We start from the raw sequence: 21,934 nt of genomic DNA on the forward strand, positions 1-21,934 counted from the left end.
AGGGGATTAATAAAGGAACATTTGACTTGATTTACAGGTTTGTTCACTCCACTGTGTACAAATACAAATGTAGTCTAAACAAACAGACTCAATAGGAATGTAGAACTCTTTTACTACTTGTATTATCTCAACCCGGGACACAGGCTCATTGCTACTTGTCTGCTACAACCAGGCATAATAATGCAGGACCTGTCGCAGAGGTCTTTAATTGACACTCAATGTTAGCGGCACACAGCGGTTAGTTAGCACACACACACCGGAACACACACGCATGCATTGTTCATAGGATCGCCGATGCGATACTCCTCTGCGCTTAACCCATGCGGTCGTCCTTCCCCCCAAGGGCAGCCGGGAGCAGACGAGGGCTGTGGCATGAGCCACACCCGGGGACCATCCAAGTGCTCCTGTCCGTCTTCGTCGCGGACGCGAGAGCGTTAGCGATCTGTTGTTTTGCATGTTTTTCCATTGGGTTTCTCTTATCGGGGGGGGGAACCCTTGCGAGCACGGGGAGAACATAAATGAATGAATGAGAACTTTATTTAACAGATTGCAGAATGGGTACAATACAGTACGGCTCAATACACACAATGTTAAGGGGATGCAGACCAGAGAAAGACATTCGTCTTGTTTACATCAGGGTCCCCCATTTTCAATTCATAGTGAGTTGGGACGGAATTGCTCATGGGACGGGGTTGCATGGCGTACCAAACTTCTTTGAGCAGGAGCACGCGCACGCACATGCACATATGTGCACGCGCGTGCAGCCGTGCACACAAGAATGCGTTCCACTCGACTCTGCGCTAAGTACCCACTTGGCTACTTTGCATAACAATAACTCAGGTCGTCAGGTATGTTCATATACTACAGTTGGACCATTCAACACAAAACCGGTGAATGAAATGTGTTACATTCCATTCCTAGAGGCAAAGCATGTTTAAAAACAACCCACATTGACCAAAGTGCTGGACAAACCACAGCAAGGAAATACAACCACAAAGAACACCCACAGGAGGCTTACTAGGATTCAGGCAGGGCTGCTCTGGTGAAGAACCATAGAAACCCCACTCTAGAGTCTGGTCTCCACTCTCTTTCCCATCAGTGTATTTTTCAGTGCATGCAAGGTCATATAATCCAGGTGAGTCAAGTAATTTGTCTCCAGCAGCAGAATGGTAGGTAGCCCTAATCCCTCTCTGCTCTATAACAGCTCTGGGGTTGAGCTGATTGTCAGTAACATGTGGATGAAGCAGTTCCAGTGTTCTCCTCCTCCTCCTCATCCTCCTCAGCTGGATCTCAGAGAGATGAACAGACAAACAGGGCTGGGTCCATCTGGCATGTGGCCATAACGCATGGGATGGGAGTGGCTGACCACAATCACACATACGTAAACATGGATAAATATACGCTTTACATCAACACTGGATGGGAGGGACTACACACACACGCACACACATACACGCATGTCTCTACACACATAATATACACAACGCTAGGAGCCACATCAATAAGATATGGATTATCAAAAGCCCTTGGCTTATGTGGTCGTCTTTGAGTTCTGATTAGTTCTAGATGAAGATCAACTCAAGGACTAGATCTTTGCAGTGACCCTATATTCCATATAAACCCTTGTTCCAGCTTAACTGGTAAATATTTGGTTATCATGTCTATGAGAGGGGATCAGACCTGACCGGCTGTAATGAGATTCAAGAGGTTTAATCATCACATACATACACAAGACATATAGTGAAATGAAGGTGGCCATGCCTGCCTTCGATTCTGCACAAATACAATATAATGATAGAATAGATAATAAAATAAACATTTATTATTATTATTATTATTATTATTATTATTGTTATAATAATAATTAATAACTATATTATTATTATTAACCCTTTGGTTGCCGTTCATGAGAATTCTCGTTTCTGTGGCCCAACGGTTGAGTGCCGAAAAACGAAGATTCTCGTTTCTGGGTCGTTATTTCTTTTATTCGCTATTGCCATTCATAATCCATCGAGGCACCTTGTGCAGGCTGTCCTGAATGCTATATATCATCAATCTTGCGTTGATCCGCACATTTTTTTCCCGCGATCGGAGCGTGTGTCTGCGGTGTGTGTCTGTGGGGTGTCCCGTTGGTTGCGATCAAAGCACGGAGGGGCGGCTTTCCCTCCCCCCCTTTCATGCATCCATGATGAAACATAATACCGATAATCTAGCATTGATCTCAGATTGATTATTGATCCAGGCAAGGAATGGCACGATTTATAGTGAAATGCAGTAAAGCGCTGTTTGGCTGCGTTTCCTGGGATTACACAGAATCGCTCTGGAACTATGCTTGTATTCACCACGGTATAAAACGGAAATGTATGGATGAAAAAATTATCTGTTTTTTGCATGTTGACCGGAAGAAACTCACTGACAATCGACTGTGTTATTAGATCCATAGCTATAATATTTAATATAGTTTTAGCACTGCAAACACCGCCATTTATCCCTATTGAACAAAGCGCTGGCACTCACGGCCCACAGTGCCCTCTGGTGAACGGCACTGGATGTGTTAACTCATTCAACGCCAGACCCGATGATATTCGGGTTAACTCGCCGACCGTTCAGCGCCAATCACGAGTATAGTCAGGTTTTAATCGTTATTTCTTTTATTAGCGATATCCATTCATTTTCATCCATCCAGCCTGATGTTATCATTGGGAATGGGTCTGAGCTCGCAAAAGGGAAAATACCGTCGCCTACCTTCCAGCTGGTATTGCACTCAATTATAAATGGTGTGGTTTCTTTTCTGGGACGTTCCGAGCCGTGCGGGCGGGGTTTATCTGCGATCGCGGCTGTCTGTGTGTGGCTGTGTGCCGTTGGATGCAGGAGGGAACTGCGGGAGCCTCGCGCTACGAGGCCCTTTTCATTCTTTCATGAGGAAGGATAACGATGATCTAGCGTTGATTTCAGGATGATTAGATAATCAGGTGAAAAATGACAACGTGTTTAGTGTATTCCACTAAAAGGCTATTATCGCCTCTTTTCCTGGGATTACTAAGAATCACAAACTATATTCATATTCAAAACGGTATAAAACGGAAATGTACGGATGAAAAAACAATCAGTTTTGTACATGTCGACTGGAAGCAACTCACTGATAATCGACGGGTGTATTAGACCCATAGCTATAATTTAAGATATATTTTAAGCACTCGCAAATCTCGCAGTCCCCCCATTGATTAAAGCGGTGGCGTTCTAGCGCCCTCTCGTGCATTAAGCGATGGCGCTGAATGAGTTAATGAAGAGTCCACATAATGAGGAATTTGTCCTTGTTTTACATAAGGGATTGTGGTTAGGGGTTCAGCGTCTTTCTTAACTCATTGGACGCCGGGGATTAGCCTCATCCTGTAGTGTAGTAGCTACCACCACCGCTGTAAATGATGGGAGTCGCTCACCTTGTTTGCAGGGCTATAACTATTTAAATATTATAGCTAAATATGCAATACTATGCATATTGTATTTTTGCAATCTCCGAGTCCTTCCATGTGGTCACACAGCCTTCCTGGATGATTTATGAATGGAAATAGCGAATAAAAGAAATAACGATCCAATAACGTATATATACGTGGTTGGCGTTATTCGATTGGCGGACAAACACGTATATATATACGGGTGGACGGCGCTGATTGAGTTAAGGATGCTTCAACATGCTGCAGGGAGGAGCCGGAATCAAACCGGGAACCTTTGCGGAACAGTAATTTCATCTAGATTATTTTGTTTTCATGATCGTGGGAAGCCAAAATCATAATTGAAATGTAAACTCGTTTAAGCGCCCAGTCCTACTAACCACCGAACAGTCTAACACGTACTGTATCAAATTTCTAGGGCTGACCTTCGAATTTTATTTTGGAATTCGAAGCTTCGGGGCCGAGATTCGATTTTAATTCTGCATGGTTTCGTGACTACCTATCTCCGACATCAATGTATAAAATCATCACATGGCAATTTGTAAATCTTAACTGTTACAAAAGGTGTCCCACAGGGTTCGGTGTTGGGGCCTGTACTTTTTACTGTCTACATTGATGAGCTAGTCTCTTCACTAACCGGTTGCCAAGCCATTTGTATGCAGATGACACTATTCTTTACTGTATTGCGGATAGCCCGCTGGCTGCTACCGTCAACTTGCAGCTCGCTTTTAATTCATTGCAGGACACCCTTTCTCAGCTCAGGCTTGTCCTTAACTCGATGAAAACTAAATGTATGATATTCTCAAGAGCTAGAAATGTGGACTTTACTTATCATCTACTCATCTACTATTGATGGCTCTTCTATAGAGAGAGTTACTGATTACAAATATCTTGGGCTATGGCTCGATGAGAAGCTCTCATTCAAAACTCATATTGACAGCCTCGCCTCCAAGCTTCGGCAGAAGGTTGGCTTTCTATTCCGAAACCGGTCTAGCTTCCCTTTGCTCAGTAGGAAGAGAGTTGTAGATGCGGTATTCTTGTCAGTATTGGACTATGGTAATGTTATCTATAGGCATGCAGCTGCATCTACGTTGAAGCAATTGGACTCTGTATATCATTCCGCTATTAGATTTATCATTGGTGACAGTTATGATACTCACCACTGATTCTTTCTGAACAGGTGGGCTGGCCCTCTCTTTCTCAGAGGCGCAGTTACCACTGGTACTTGTTCATCTTCAAAGCCATTAGTGGTAAACACCCTCCTTATATATCATCCTTGCTGGATTGGAGTCTTGGTGCTTATCAGACCAGATCCAACAGCTGGCTTACTCTTAGGGTTCCACAAGCGCGTTCGGATCTGGGCAAGACAGCATTTTTTATTGATGCCCCCAACACATGGAACGCTCTTCAACAAACCCTAAAGTTAGAGGTCCTCCCATCTGCTTCTGCTTTTAAACATCTGGTGTTAAATCTCTGTTTGTCAAATTGCAATTGTTTTTAGTTTCTTCTATTCTTTTTTTTATATTTTCATTGTGTTGCTCATGTGTGTGTAAACTTGTCGTCATTGTAAATGAGGGAAACCTCAATGTCCTTCGAGTTAAAATGAAGGTTACAAACAATTCGAAGCTTCGAGATAAAAAAAAGAATTATTAGTAAAATATCTTTTTCTTAAATTTTTTTTTTATGTTGTGGGACTTGTACAGACTTTGTTTGTGCTGTAAAGTTTAAACCTTTTTAAATCATAGACAAACAAATAGGGCTGTCTTAAATACTTTGAAGCTTCGTTCGATGGCACAAGCTTCGAACATAAAAAAAAAATCGAAGTTAAAAAAAATAAAATAAAAAATCTAATTTTTTTTTTTACTTCGATTTGTGTGTGTGTGTGTGTGTGTATTGTAAGCCATCATTTGAGGCTTTATAAAAGCAGCACAATGAACACAAATCTGTCAGTGCCGAGTCCGACCTCATCTTAAATAACAAACAGCATTGCTTGTTGTAGTTAACAAAGAGAGGCAGAGTTGATTTTGCAAAAAAATAATAATAATATATATATATTTTTTTTATCGAATTTTATTTTCATATTCGAATCTCATGCCCATCAAACGAAGCTTCGAAGTATTTAAGACAGCCCTACAAATTTCATAAAATATTCAAATCATCAAATTTGCTGACGACACAGTAGTGGTGGGCCTGATCTCTGCCAACGACGAGAGGGCCTACCTGGAAGAGGTAAAGAATCTGTCGCAGTGGTGTCAGGAGAACTGCCTCTCCCTGAACGTCAGCAAAACAAAAGAGATGATTGTGGACTTCAGGAGGTCGGGGGTCAGGGACTACAGCCCCCTCAGCATCGACGGGGCACCGGTTGAGAGAGTGAACCGTTTTAAGTACCTCGGAGTCCACATATCCGAGGACTTGACATGGACCACACACATTGACAGTGTTGTGAAGAAGGCACGGCAACGCCTCTACTTCCTCAGGCGCCTAAGGAAGTTCCAAGTCAGTCAGAAGATCCTTAAGAACTTCTACTCATGCACAATAGAGAGCATCCTGACTGGCAATATCACCTCCTGGTTTGGGAACAGCACCGCACAAGACCGTAGCAGACTACAGAGAGTGGCACGTTCAGCCGAACGCACAATTGGAGGGGGGCTTCCCACTCTCCAAGACATTTACAACAAGCGGTGCATGGGTAAGGCTAAGAGAATAATCAAAGACTCCAGCCACCCAAACAACTGCCTCTTTGAACTGCTGCGGTCAGGCAAGCGATACCGGAGTCTCATGGCAAGCACAGAGAGACTAAGAAGAAGCTTCTATCCTCAGGCCATCAGAATGCTAAATGACAATTGTAACAAACATCCACACGCACACACTCACTTTAAACAAACAACTCACTGCAGCACCCACTTTACCCACTTTAGAACACCTAAACACACTTTATATTTATTGGCAAACAATTTGCACTACAACCCATACCTCATTACACCTTACTGTAAATTGTACCTAAATTGTACCTCATCCCATTTCTGCATTGTACTGTATAGTATTGTATTGTAACTCAGTTACTTTTCTACTCTGCAGTCTACGTAATTGACTTCTATTTTATACTTACTATACTTATTTTATACTTTCTATTTTTATCTAGCACAATCTCTGGAGCAAAACAGAAAGAAGCATTTTATATAAAAGTATTCTGTACTTCTGTATGACAACTAATAAAGAAACTTGAAACTTGTATCACACTGCTCTGTGACACACTGTGTAATCCACGGTGTGATGCAGATTTTATACATAATATGTTATTATTATTAATATCCTATTAATATATATTAGTAATTTAGTAGATATTATATTACCTATAGGCCAGGCTGATAAGTTGATCCACTTTCTGATTGTTTCTCCAGAGAGAGTGGTGCCTTTCCTCAGCCGTCCAGCCCTACCAGCCCTGCTCCTGCCCAGTGGACTGCACCTCTTCAGCCCTAATGCCATCTGCCAGTCAGTCCTACTACTATACTATATACTGTATACACTACACTATCTCCTATACTTACTCTCTGCCAGTCAGTCCTACTCAGGCATTAAAGCGTTCCGTCTTGAGACGGATTTCCGTCAATTTGAGTCGACTATGATTTTTCTTTTTTTTTAAAGATAAAACATTTATAATTCATTTTTTTATCATTCCATTTGGGCTGTTGGGGTGCTTAATATCTGAAGGAGTCGACGGAAGGCTTCTTGTCCTCTGCAAAAGCATGCAATTGGTCCACTGATGGATACATCTTGATATTTGTCTAGTCTAGTATGTTCATTAGATGGGTGAAATCCTCTTTCAGTGCCTCTGTGCCTGTTTTCTTAGGCAGTTAGCCTCTGGTATGCGTGTCATTAGCGTTAGCCACGCTTCTAGGCCTCCTTTCTTTTGGAAAGTTATGATAAAAAAAAAATAATAATATTTTTTATTATTTTTTGCATTCGACTAAGAGGTTGGCAGTCGACTACAGCTCCTTTCGATCGATTAGTCAACTATTCGACTAATAGGGGTCAGCCCTAGCAAATATACAGTACTGTTACCCATAGATCCTAACAGAACATATGATGGGGAGGAGACTGTACACAAAGTGACGTCAGACTACACCTCCCTATTTAGGAGCAAATTGTTTGCATGATTAAAAACGATGGTTCAAACGTCCGTTCGAAAAACCCTGGCGAATGTTCGAATCCCAAAAACAGGCTTGCGGACAGCTCTAACTGGAGCTGAGTTGAATGTGTTAAAATAGACATAAAAAAGTGAAGGATTGGACTTTGTGAGCTAACTGTAATACAATGTTATTTTTTACAATCATTTACATAACATTTTAAGAAATTACTAATGTGTATGGGAACTGACAAAAAAGGTAATGGTAAAGGTAACGCGTAAAATGTATTATTGCAGTAGCAAAAGGCGCGGCGAAAAATGTTGGGTGCACCTAAATTATGTGCTGGTGCACCTAAATGAAAAAGTTAGGCGCAGCGGTGCAACCAATGTAAAAAGTTAGTCTGTAGCCTGAAATTTGAACTATACACAAACATAATTTGAATTATACACAATACATCATTTGAACTATAGACAATACATAATTTGAACTATACAATAATACTGAATTTGAACTATACACAATACTGAATTTGAACTATATACAATACATAATTTGTACTATACACAATACTGAAAAGTTACAGTATGTAGATTTGTTTATTTGTATGACAAAGTCAGTCAACCCTTGCAATCAGTTTCATTTAATGAATTGAAAACAGCATTGATATTACGTAAAAGCAAACTAATAATAATAATAATTCTTTTTTTTGTATAGTGCTTTTCAAAGACCCAAAGTCGCTGACAATAGGCAAAAAAGAAACAAAGAAAACAAAGAAACATAGAACCACAGGGAAACGGAGAACAATAAGAATACACAGGAACATAAAACCACGAGTAACGGATAACAAATGCAGGAGTGAGTAGGGGAGACAGTCGGGAAGAGGGGGGTGGGGGGGCAGGAGAGGAGAGAACGTAGGGCAGGGGAAAATGGTGGTGGGTTGGAGGAGGGTGGTTATGGGTAAGGAAGGTTGAATGCTAGGGAGAACAGGTAGGTTTTGAGTCTGGATTTGAAGGTGGAGAGTGAGGGAGAGTCTCTGATGGTCTCAGGGAGGGAGTTCCAGAGTCGGGGTGCAGCTCGAGAGAATGCTCGGTCACCAAAACTTGAGTTTGGATGACGGGACAGTGAGGGAAAGAGTGGAAGAGGACCGGAGGGAACGGGTGGGGCGGTAGGGGAGAAGGAGGTCAGTCAGGTAGGGGGGGGCCAGGCTATGGAGGGCTTTGAAGGTGAGGAGTAGTGTTTTGAAGTTGATGCGTTCCTTGATCGGGAGCCAGTGGAGGGAGTGGAGGACAGGAGTGATGTGTTCGCGGGACCGGGTGTTAGTGAGGAGGCGGGCGGCTGAGTTTTGTACCATCTGTAGTTTATGAAGGGAGCGGGAGGTGATGCCAGTGAGGAGGGAGTTACAGTAGTCCAGGCGGGAGGAGATGAAGGCGTGTATGAGGGATTCAGCAGCAGGGGGGGAGAGGCAGTGACGGATTTTGGCGATGTTGCAGAGGTGAAAATATGAAGTTTTGACAATGGAGCGGACATGGGGGTCAAATGAGAGGGTGGGGTCGAGGATGACACAGAGGTTGCGGACTAGGGGGGAGGGGGTGATGGAGGAGTCATTGATGGTGAGTGTGATGGGTCCGGATCTGGTGAGGGTGGTGTTGGTGCCGATGATGAAAAGTTCCGTTTTGTCGCTATTTAATTTGAGGAGGTTATGGGTCATCCAGGTTTTTAGTTCAGTGATGCAGGATTCAATGTGACTGAGGGGAGGGCTGTGGGGGGGATTGTGTGGTGATGTAAATTTGGGTGTCATCAGCATAGCAGTGGAAGTTGAGGTGGTGTTTACGTATGATGTGACAGAGGGGGAGAATGTAGCAGATGAAAAGCAGGGGGCCTAGGACTGAGCCTTGGGGGACCCCCTGTGTGACTGGGGAGGGGGAAGAGGTGTGGCCGGAGAGGGAGATAAATTGATGTCTGTCAGTGAGATATGAGGAGACTGGCAATAGAAAAGATGTTCAAAATGATCTAGTTCCCTTAAAACGCTAACGATATTAAATAAAAATATATAGTGGAGGTTAAAATAAGAATATGACTTGGCCTGAAAAAAAGTTCAGTCAGGAGATTTTTTTTTGCTTTAATCCCTGTCTACTACTATACTATATACTATATACACTACACTATCTCCTATACTTCGTATCTGCCAGTCAGTCCTACTACTATACTAACTATATACTGTATACACACTACACTATCTCCTATATTTCCTATCTGCCAGTCAGTCCTACTACTATCTGCTAGGGGTGTAACGGTACACGTATCTGTACCGAACCGCTTCAGTACGGGACCTTTGGTTCAGTACGCGCTGTGTCCCAAATTAATACAACGTTACTTTAACCACTAACGGAACACGCATGCTTTACTTTTTTTTGCATGTTCAAAACTTAATTCAAAGTGCCCCTCCTTCCCAAAATATAATTTGCACAAATGGCCGGATGTTGTTTGTTCAGCCCTAGTGATGCACCGATGTGAAAATTGTGGCCGATACCGATAACCGATATTAATATTGCTGTTCTGGCCGATACCGATATTTACCGATGTCGATATCTCTGTATAGAAAACACTTTTTATGATAATCAAATAAAGATCCATTTTCCAAAACGCATTTTTTTTCTACTTTTGTAACTTATTTTCAGAAATGACTGATATTTTGAAACTATTTAAGGCCAAAACATGTTAAAAAAAATTATAAATTAATATCTGCCCATATCGGCCCTATCTTGATATCGGACCGATACCGATGTGTAAAAAAACTGCCATATCGACCGATATTATATCGACCGATATTATATCGGCGGCCGATATATCGTGCATCACTATTCAGCCCACGCACAACACTGAGAGATTACCTGTAATTTAGCATAGCCTCATAGTATGGCGAATGCAAACGACAAGCCAGAGCTATTATTAATTTCAATATAGAATATTCGTTGACATCCATACTTAACAGTAACTGCACACTACGTCACCCCTGAGTGGAACATGGAAAGCCACGTTGTGCAAAATGTCCCCCACTGTACCGAAATTAACCGTGAACCGTGACTTCAAAACCGAGGTACGTACCGAACCGTGGTGTTTGTGTACTGTTACACCCCTACTATCTGCATATCTTCCTATCTGAGTCAAACTGAACAAGTTGTACCTGATTCTGTTTGCTAAGATCGCATTTTGTTCCCATCCCCATAGCTAATGTCTTTTCATGCTTGAAACCCCTTAGGTACATGTTTGAAGTGAGTGGACACAAAGTCAGCGACCTCTGCAACCAGTGGCTTGAATGGGAGGCCACAGAACTTCAGGTGAGATATTCTGTTGACAATGAAGATAAATGGATGGAAGATGGATGTAGTTTATAGCAAGAAAATGTCATTTTGAGATGATACCCACCCCCTTTCTACCCATTATCTTCTATCTAGCCTTGTGCTGAATGAATCCTTCCTCATACCTGAGTATCTTTTAAAAGAGGACAACGGCTAAAGCCAATAACACAAGCATGTGGACAGTGAGGTAGAATAGACTTAATCAGTCTCTACTCATCCACAGAGTAATATGGACTTCACATCAAAAGGTGTGAATAAGACGGAAGAAAAGTTTCATCTTTTGATTATGAATCTGCATTGGTGTCCATGTTGAAATAATAGGAATTAAATTGAGTTAAAAAAAAAAACAATAAAAAAGTCAGACATTATCAATACTTTCACTACTGACTGTATGTAGCTTAATGAATGAGGCCCTCAAACGCACAATTCTCAGACACAGAAGTAAATACTGTATATCTGAATTTGAAACGGGTCAATCTAGATCTAGATTCTAATATATTGAGTGTTCTTTGGTTGATTTGTTTGTTTGCTTATTGAGGTAATGTCTCTGTGAGTGAATTCTGGTTGTGTTGTGTGTGTGCAGCCTGTGCTACAGCAAGCCCTCCACCTGGCAGTGCTGCAAGGAAAGGGAGCAGAGGCCTCCAAGACACTTCAGGGCCCCCTTAACTACCTGGACCAAAGGACCAAGACCACGCCATATTTAACTGCAGTACGCCCACACATACACATACATACACACGCACGCACACATGACATATTATGGAAAAATTGGTTTTGCCTTGTCTTTGTATGGATTTGGCTGAAATCACTTTTGTCTGTGGTATATTTTGGGCACCAGCCATCAAGTCTATTACGTCTTTAATAATAATTATGATGATAATAATACTAATAATGATAACAATAATGGTTTCAATGTAAAAAGCACCTTTCTCAGATTGTACATGAAAGTAGAAAAAAAGGCAGAGTAGACTAAAGGTTAAGGAGTGTAAAAGGGGAAGGCAGACTGGAGGGATAGTGCTACTCAGAAGGACCCGCGTCATGCTGGGGGAAGGATAGGATGAACACATGAGTTTTGATTTTGAAAATGTTGATCATATCTGAGCAACAGATGGCAGGGGAGAGTGTTCCACGGCTTGGGTGCGGCATCTGTCTCCTAGTGTGAGCCGCCTGGTGCTGGAGATGACGAGCAGATCAGAGTTGGAGTATTGGAGGCCACAAGCTAGGGGTGTAGTAAGGTTGGTCAGGTAAGGTGGAGTAAGGTTGCTCAGGTAGGGTGGAGTGGGGTGTAGGGGTGGAGTAAGGTTGGTCAGGTAGGGTGGAGTTAGGTTGGTCAGGTAGGGTGGAGTAAGGTTGGTCAGGTGGGGTGTAGGGGTGGAGTAGGTTGGTCAGGTAGGGTGGAGTTAGGTTGGTCAGGTAGGGTGGAGTAGGTTGGTCAGGTAGGGTGGAGTTAGGTTGGTCAGGTAGGGTGGAGTTAGGTTGGTCAGGTAGGGTGGAGTAGGTTGGTCAGGTGGGGTGGAGTTAGGTTGGTCAGGTAGGGTGGAGTAAGGTTGGTCAGGTAGGGTGTAGTTAGGTTGGTCAGGTAGGGTGGAGTAAGATTGGTCAGGTAGGGTGTAGAGATGGAGTAGGTTGGTCAGGTAGGGTGGAGTAGATTGGTCAGGTAGGGTGTAGAGATGGAATAGGCTGGTCAGGTAGGGTGTAGGGGTGGAGTAAAGTTGGGCAGGTAGGGTGTAGGGTGGAGTAGATTGGTCAGGTAGGGTGTAGAGATGGAGTAGGTTGGTCAGGTAGGGTGTAGTAGATTGGTCAGGTAGGGGTGGCGTAGATTGGTCAGGTAGGGTGTAGTAGGTTGGTCAGGTAGGGTGTAGGGTGGAGTAGGTTGGTCAGGTAGGGTGTAGGGTGGAGTAGGTTGGTCAGGTAGGATGGAGCCGGACCATGTAGTAACTTGAGAGAAGGTGGATCTTCTAGGTGGTGTTTGTCACACTGGTGGTCATATTCTATTAAATGTGAATCTCTTGATGATTCAATGCCTCGGCTGGTGGGAACTTAGATGGCAAAGACGTCACAAACCGCATATCTTCAGCACTGCTTGGGGCTCCTGCAGCAAGCTGCTCATGGGGGGGGTGTTTTTACATACCATACAATGTGTTGAATATGCATTTCTGTTTGGCTGGGGGGTGGACACTTACTTCATTAAACGGCAGATTTAAACATTTAGCTTTGAAGTAGTGCCCAGTGCCCACAGTTGTAAATCACTGTTCTTTTTTTTTATCTACTTTTTCTCCCCATTTTCTATTTTTCTCCCATCCCAATTTCGTATTATCCAATTCTACCCTCCCCTGTCTCGAACGTTGTTAGACCATGCCTCCCACTGGTCGGCTGCAATGTGGACGAAGCCTTGCATCACGTGTCCCCTCCGGTACACGAGGAGGCAGCCGTCGCATCTTTTCACCTGCACAGCGCGATCTCTCAGTGGCGAGTTGTAACGCGTGGGAGGCTCACGCTGCCCCCGATACTTCCTGATTCTGCTGTGCAGGCGCACCAACCGACCTGTAGGAGTCGCTGTCCACAACGTCCGATCCCCACCCACCGGCTTTCCCACCCCCTAATACTGCCAATTGTATTAGTATGAACGACCAGCCAAGCCGGAAGCAATGCCGAGAGCTGGGCTCGAACCCAGCATCTCCTGCGTTAGTGGCGAGTGCCTTGCCCACTGCGCCACTTAGCAGCCTGTAAATCACTGTTCTAAATGAATGTGCTGATCAATTTATAATGTGCGGCACCACCCATTAATCTTCACTTACTTGGGGCGGTCAGGTGGCGTAGCGGAGATTGCGTTCGTCACCAACCCCGGAGACGCTGGATTCGCCTGTTCGAATCCAGCTCACAGCTCCGGGGTTGTCACCAGCTTGGCTGGCCGTTCACACTAACAATTGGCAGTATTAGAGGGTGGGAGAAGCTGGCGGGGTGGGTCCGGGTCGTTGTAAACAGCGACTCCTACAGTTCAGTCGGGGCGCCTGCTAATCGCGGATAGGATCTAAGGGCGGTAGTGTGATCCTTCCACACGTTACACGCTCTCAGTGAGAGTCCGCGCTGCCAGGTGAAAAGAAGCGGTTGATTGGCTAGACGTGTGTCGGAGGAAGCACGTGATAGCCTCCACTCTCCCAGACCGACTGTGGGGGGTAAGTGCGCAGCGACCAGGAAGGGGATTGGGAATTGGCATAACGACTAACATTGGGATGGGAGAAAATCGGGGGAAAAAGATCAATAAAAAAAAAATTAAAAAAAATCTTCACTTACTTAACCCTCATAAAGTCACACTTTGGAAAAAGTAAGGAATTGAACTGTGTTGTGTTTCCAGGAGGCTGTTTCCATTGCTGATATTGTTGTTTGGGCTGCTCTGTATCCTGTGTTGGCTGACTCCACCCTAGCATCAGGTTAGTACTCTACTAATATCTCTGGGAGTCTTGGTTTTGTGTTATAACAACCTAATCTCCTCTCCTCTCCTCTCCTCTCCTCTCCTCTCCTATCCTCTCCTATCCTCTCCTCCCCTCCCCCCACTCCTCTCCTCTCCCCTTCCCCCGCTCCTCTCCTCTCTCCATGTTATATTGCAGGTGACCACCAGTCTGTGCAGGCTTGGTTTGTTCGTGTGGGTGGTCTGCAGGCCTGTCACGCTGCAGCTCAGAAAGTGCTCGAGGGTAAAGGCCTGGAAGGCATGAAGGGCTTCATGCAGAGGCAGCCGGTCCCACACAGCGGCCAGCGCAAAGACGCCCAGCGCTGCAGCAACAGCACTTCTGAGGTAGTGGCTGGATTCTACCAGGGGTACTTCTTAGACATAAATGATTCCTATTGAACATAAGAGTATTCAGATGTGCTCCGTTGGTTCAGCACACTGGGATCTTGCCTGGGGAACTCTCCATGTAGTGTGACTGCCTGGATTTGATTCCAGCCCCATGCTATGCTGTTTTCATACCTCTTTTTCAATACTGACTTATGTGTCTGCGTCTTGTCTATAATGGTGATGACCTGCATATTTCTTATATAGGCAATTATTTTGTCAACGTCGTAACTCTGCTTCCCAAATCTGAGTTGAATTGAAATCCTCTCAAAAGGTGAAATAGGCACGTCATGTAGTATTGTCTCCTAATGTCTCCTAATGACCTTGCATACCTGGTCGGACTGTGGTCGGATGTTGTGTGCGCCAGACTGTCCCTGTTGACTACCATAGATAAACGCCATCATTGTTTACAAACAGTAAGGGTCTATACAAATCACGTTTGTTCCTCCTTTAATCTCAATGTGAGACTAACTTGACCTTAGAAAAGGCTTAACAAGGCTTGTTAGGCTTTTGAATTTGTTATATTTAGGGATTTCCTGTTATTTATTAGTGGCATTTGTTTGTGAAGGTGTTGGAATTGAACAGCTGTTAATCAAACATATCACTAGCTGCCATGGCCTCCCATAGAAAAAGGCATCAGGACATGTGCAAGGGGTAAAATGTTAGGGTTGGGGTCAATAGGTCAAGTCAAAATTATGTGTATGGTGGTTTTAGAGCCAGGACTTTATGTATCAAAGTATCTTAGGACAGCAGTTCTGATCAGTGACCAGTTTTCCATGTCAGCGAGTTTATATTGTCCTATAACCTGGCCTCTGTGATCTTCATCAGTTCACTTTTTGACTTGTTGGCCCTAGTTAACACATTGCCCGCCGGGGGTTATGCCCATCTCATGCCCCTCTCTGCCAGCGCTGTAAGCCTATGGAGATGTTTACCTTCTTTGCAGGGCTATAACTTTTTAAATTTTATTGCTATATTGACATTACTATGGCCCATTCAACATCGATTATCTATCGTTCAGGATGTGGGAACGTTATACTTTTTCATTCATACATTGTTGTGTTAATACCTTCTAGAATATAAGTATGTTTTTAATCTTTTCTGCTGTAATTCCAAAAATGCTAGTTATAGGCCCAAACGCATTATATAGATTATCGATTGCCGTTTCCCCCCCATACACGCTACACCAAAAAACTCAAATGTATATGATCGGTATACATTATGCCTCATCATGCGCGGAGGAAAGGGGGGGGGGGGGGGGGTCGTTTATAATTCCCCGATCATCAGTAACTGCTTTATGTAGGTTGGGTGGATATATTGATCAGATGGTTTGCAAACAAGGAAATGCACAATCGGGTTGAAAATAACGTTATATTCCTCTTACCGTGGGCCAATGAGACTGGTGGTGAAAGATCCCAATTATACAACGCCGATCGCCTAGGTCCATTTCCGGTTTGTATGGCGCAATAAACACCGAAATCATATCGATTAATACGTTTAGAAAGCGATCCATTATGTACATAGTGTCTGTCGGGAGTCCCGTAACGAGATGTGACTGCCGGATGATTTTCATCGATGCACTGATGGCACATCCTGTTTGTGAGTGTAACTCGCCCGACCATCCACCAGGCGGCGGTATTGAGCCATCGTTGCAGTCACATCTAAGGTCCAGCTGCAGGACCGGGGGTGGGTATATGAATTATGAATGCCATGGCGAAAAAATGAAATATTGATCTAAAAAACGCTGTACAGCGATCCTGGCAGATAACGCATGGCGGCCAATAGCGCTGGACAGCGTTTTTGGCGCTGGATGTGTTAAAAGGCGAATGCCCTCTGAAACAGAATTCACTATTATTCCTATGATCTTGGGACACTTTGGTCTCATTGAAAGAGTCTCTCAAAGAACAGGCCCACAGACGGATCCACTTCAGACACAGTGACGGTACTCTGGGGGACATTGTAAGCATCACAACAACAACGGATAACATTCTTATCAATTCACAGTCAAGTCAAGTCCAACCCAGTTGACGGCGGAGCAGCTCCAGGTTTTGTCTGTCGATAGAAAATAATAGAGCCTCGCCGGAGAAACTCCTTCATGTTCACTTTCACTTATTGATGTGAACTGTCTACGATCACAGGGATATGGTATGCAGGGTCTGGTTTAAGCCAGGGTTTTTGGGGGTTTCTAATGTGAGTTCTACCCCCCCTGCTGGCTGTCTAGGGTGAGGAAGGGGAGCGTGTGTTTTCAGAGGAGGAGATGGAGTCGGCTGTTCTCACCTGGGGTAAAGACCTAAACAGCAGCCCAGTGGCCACACAGAGACAGCACCCCATGTAAGTCTGTCATCTTCTGCTCTTACAAAGTTTGGACTTGTAACTAGTATACAAACAAAAATGTTTCCATCCTCTGAAGTTCCTCAAAGGGGAGTCCTGGTTACACTTTTTGAGTATTGTCACAATCAAAATAAATTACGCCATGTTAAAACCATGTAATTTTGTATACGATTCCATAGCCTATGAGCCTGTGGGATCCATGTCAAACATATTGTACAGTTTCAAGTATGCATAGCAGCATGTGGGGGAAAAGTACAGAAGGACAGAGGGTTGATCAGATGGAGACAGGTGGAAGTAATGTCTATATCTGCGTTTCTCTCCCTCAGTCTGCCTAAGGAGGGCAGGCGTAACGTCCTGCTGACCAGTGCCTTGCCTTACGTCAACAACGTCCCTCACCTGGGCAACATCATCGGCTGTGTCCTCAGCGCTGATGTCTTTGCAAGGTAGGAGTCGAATTCACAGAGACCGAGTGAGGGCAGACAGGCTGTAGCCCTGGACTTTAAAGGCCCATCTCTCTGTTTTGCAATGCATTATATTAAGACACTGGTGGTGGTGGTGGTAGTGGTGGTCCTCTCTTTATCCACACCAGAGTACATTCTGATTCTAGACACTGGTAGTGGTGGCCCTCTCTTTATCCACACCAGAGTACATTCTGATTCTAGACACTGGTAGTGGTGGCCCTCTCTTTATCCACACCAGAGTACATTCTGATTCTAGACACTGGTGGTGGCGGTAGGGGTGGCCCTCTCTTTATCCACACCAGAGTACATTCTGATTCCCAACGCGCTTTGTCCCTCGTCTTGGTCTTTGTGTCACCCTTAAAGTTCCTCATATTCTCTTAGAAAGAATGAGAAGGAGCCTATATCTTCCCACCCGGTCAGCATTGGTGGTATAAGACATGTGCAACGTGAGTCTGTGACATCTTGAGCACAACAGCACGTGCCGTATCCCCGCTGGGCTGGCTGGGATCATACTGCCTCCACTACAGTACGTTGCTCTTCCAGGAGCTCTGTTCTGGGTTTCGTCCTAGTTCTCTTCCTCTCTCTTCTTCACCTTGCTCTGCCTACATTACTCTCTCACTTCCTCTCTACCTCTACCGTCACTCTTCTCTCCCCCACCCGTCTCATCTCCCGTTATTCCTCCCTCTTTTTCCTCCCAGGTACGGACGGCTGCGGGACTGGAATGTGCTGTTTGTGTGCGGGACAGACGAGTACGGCACAGCCACGGAGAACAAGGCCAGAGAGGAGGGCCTGACGCCACAGGAGATCTGTGACAAGTACCACGCCGTCCACGCCGACATCTACAGGTGGTTCCAGATCGACTTTGACTACTTCGGCAGAACCACCACCGAGAAACAGACTGAGTGAGTAGGAGGGAAAGATAATGGTGGCTGATCTGTTTACTTGCTTACTTAACTCTTAACAGCAGGCGGCTAGGTGGTGTAGTGGGCAAGGCACTCGCCACCAGTGTGGAGACGCTAGGATTCGCGTGTTCGAATCCAGCTCTCCACATTGTTTTTCAGTTTGGCTGGTCGTCCGCAGTAATACACATTGGCCGTATTACGGGGAGGGAAAACTGAAGGGTGGGGATCGAACGTTGTGAACAAGCGACTCCTACAAGTCGGTTGGTGCGCCTGCGCAGTAGAATCAGGAAGTGTCGGGGGCAGCGTGAGCCTCCCACGCGTTACTCCTCGACACTGAGAGATCGAGCTGCGCAGGTGAAAAGATGCGACTGCTGTTACCTCAAGTACCGGAGGGGACTTGTGCTATGTATGACTTAGTCCACATTGCAGCCGGCTTGTGGGAGGCAAGAAACAGCGTTCGTGACAGGGGAGGGTTGAAATTGGATGATACGAAATTGGGATGGGAGAAAATATGGAAAAATGGGAGAAAAAGTGGATCAAAAAAAAAAAAAAAAAAACTCTTAACAGCCGCCCCCAAAAGTGGGCATTGTTTAACTTGAACTTGAGGACTGCATACTTTATTTGCAAACCAAAATACTATACTTTATACTTATAGCACATGCATGAACCTGGTCTCTTTTGAAAGATGACATTCTGAGGTTTCTGATACAATAAAGATAATTCAGTTTTAGTGCTAATGAAATAGAGTAACATAGGTCTGAACTTGAGTTGTAGAAATACTTGTTACTCATGTTTTTCTGTAGTAGTTAGTAGTCCAGAAGTAGTATTTCCAAAAAAATTGGTATGGCTGAGAAAACATGCTGGGTCCATAGCCATAGTCTTGTGTGGTACATGTCCAAATTTTATAAGAAATGTGTGATTAGGAGTGATTTTGGTAAAAGGTGAGAAAAGAAAAAAGGCTGCAGAAAAAAGAAATTGCGCTCGTGACTTTTCACCTAGATCCCTGATTCGCTCATTCCCATGTGGGGTACCATTGGAAAGCCAGACTCATTGGTTACAACCCTGTCCAATCATTTTCGAGATCGCCAAATGATTCACAGAGGTAGAGGCTCAGGAGTCGGGAGTGGTATTTGAAAAAATAAAAAGTCTGCCGTGTACTTTGGCGCACGCCTCACATATCGGCTTGTAACTTGAGAACCGCTGAACGGATTTTGCAATCGACAGGCAACAGATAGGGCTTTATTTCGATATATATATTGTATTAAAAAAGTGCTGTGTTGTGCCGGTGGGCAAATCGTCCTCAAGAGGGCCCGGGGCCGGGCCATTGCACGTTAAGAGTTAAAAAGAAGGGGGGGCAGGTGGCGCACGGAGATTACGTTCGTCACCAACACCGGGAGACACTGGATTCGCCTGGTCGAATCCAGCTCCCGGCGTTGCTATCAGCTTGGCTGGCCTCTCACACTGATACAATTGGCTGTATCAGGGGGTGGGAAAGCTGAAGGGTGGGTCCTGGGCGTTGTGGACAGCGACCCCTACAGTTCGGTCGGGGCGCCTGCTCAGCAAGGGTTGGAACTAAGGAGAGATAGTGTGGCCTCCCACACGCTACACTCTCCCCGGTGAGAACCTGCGCGGCCAGGTTGGCCTGCCCCAGGCTGCACATGCGTCGGAGGAAAGCATGTGACAGTCTCCGGTCTCCCGGACCAACAGTAGGGGAAAGTACGCAACAACCAGGAAGGGTGGGATGGGAGAAAAATCGGGAAAAAAAGGAGGGGAAGAAAGATAATAAAAAAAAAAAAAAAAAAGTTAAAAAGAAAATGAAAGATTTAAAAGAGAGTGGGCTGTTTCTTGGTTCTATTATTCCAGAGACCATCACGCTCTCCTCTCAAAGTCTTTAGGAAGGTTTGGCGATTTGGGAGCCTTTTGTCTCTCGCTTTACGATCACGTTGATTGCCATTGAGAACGATGATATCCACAACGGGTCTGTAGTGTGGTTTTAAACTGTGTGCCGGCAATGATAACCTCCTGTTGCTACCTTTTTATGCTAATAAACAGGGTAAGACAAAGGTAACAGTAGTCTCAGAGGCACAATCGTCATGATCGGTAAGTAAGAGATCAATTATATATATAGACATCGCTTTCCTTAATAAATAACTTGCTGCACAAAAGATCCGGGCCACTTGACCCTATCATTTTATTTATGTTTATATTAATGTCTAGGGAGGAAATGGTGAATGTTTTCCTGGCCTTAAAAGTTTAAACAAGAACAACAAGTCAGAAGAGCCTGAGCGTTTTATAGAGTGCAATATGAAAAGCCTCAAACGGTCCCATTTTCTTTGAAAAATGCAAAAGCCCATGGACCTTTTTAAAATGTATTTATGAAAGGTTCCTTGGATTTCCTTTCTTTAGTTCCAAATGAAGCGATCGGAACCAGAGAGCACCTCTCAAATGTTAGAACTCGCTTCCTTCATTTAGCGTTTATCATCTTTTCCCCTTTAACTATTTGTACAGGAAACGTATAGTTTATACCTATAGTCTACCTATAGTCCCAGGGTGAAAGTGTTAAAGAACCTCTTAGCCCAGCAGAAAATCAACACTGATCTTACTACTTCCAATTAGAATTTAGACTAGGTAATTTAATTTACAAATAATCTAAAGTCCTGGAACCGACTAACCTGAAAATAGAAAGATGGCAAAAACAGAATTAAGCTATATTTATTTTCCACCACACATTGTAATTGGACAAGAGGCATTCCATAAGTGCTTATAACTCCTGGGAGCTATGTAATTAGCAAATGTTTACAGATTAACCACAGAAACCTGTTCTGGCATCTCTGTGTGTAGTTTGAATTTGATGTAACGGACTTCACAGATGACAGACACGGATGTAACTTTCTGTTCAATGGAAAAGGTTAATCTACTCATAACTTAAAATACTATAAACTGTTCATATGTTCATACGTTGTTTAACCATCCCTTCTCTCTGTCCTCTCTCCTCTCAGGATAGCCCAGAACATCTTCTGGCGTCTCCACGAGCGCGGCTTCCTGATGGAGGACATTGTGGAGCAGCTGCGCTGTGAGAGCTGTCAGCGCTTCCTGGCCGACCGCTTCGTAGAGGGGATCTGCCCACACTGCAGCTACCCAGAGGCCCGCGGGGACCAGTGTGATAAGTGTGGAAAGCTCATCAATGCTGTGGATCTCAGGGTCAGTCTCTAGGGCCACATAGTACCTACCGATACAGTGGTGATGATAATAGTAGTGATAATGATAATTAGGCAGATGATGATGACGATGAAGGTAGTGATGGTGATGATGATGATGATGATGATGACTGTTACAAAGGATCAGATTAAACCGAATATATATATTTATTGATTGATATATATTGCATAGTATTTGTATGTCGTTTGATATCCCTTGTATATTCCTTGTACATATACACGGAATATCCCTTTAGCCTAGTACAGACCATAATA

The 21,934-nt window shown here is 44.2% G+C and overlaps 1 protein-coding gene across 1 annotated transcript in view; it reads left to right on the plus strand.

Annotated features, from left to right (window-relative positions):
• mars1 (methionyl-tRNA synthetase 1) overlaps positions 1-21,934 on the plus strand; it is a 46,729-nt gene that overhangs the window by 1,351 nt on the left and 23,444 nt on the right. Inside the window, exons 2-10 of the mRNA XM_084316422.1 lie at positions 6,854-6,944; positions 10,839-10,917; positions 11,522-11,647; positions 14,294-14,369; positions 14,547-14,731; positions 16,989-17,098; positions 17,425-17,541; positions 18,258-18,461; positions 21,461-21,662. Coding sequence (XP_084172548.1) covers positions 6,854-6,944; positions 10,839-10,917; positions 11,522-11,647; positions 14,294-14,369; positions 14,547-14,731; positions 16,989-17,098; positions 17,425-17,541; positions 18,258-18,461; positions 21,461-21,662 — 1,190 coding nt within the window. The remainder of the gene's footprint in view (positions 1-6,853; positions 6,945-10,838; positions 10,918-11,521; positions 11,648-14,293; positions 14,370-14,546; positions 14,732-16,988; positions 17,099-17,424; positions 17,542-18,257; positions 18,462-21,460; positions 21,663-21,934) is intronic.

Source organism: Notolepis coatsorum (genome assembly GCF_963971535.1).
Source record: "Notolepis coatsorum genome assembly, chromosome: 6".
NCBI lineage: Eukaryota > Metazoa > Chordata > Actinopteri > Aulopiformes > Paralepididae > Notolepis > Notolepis coatsorum.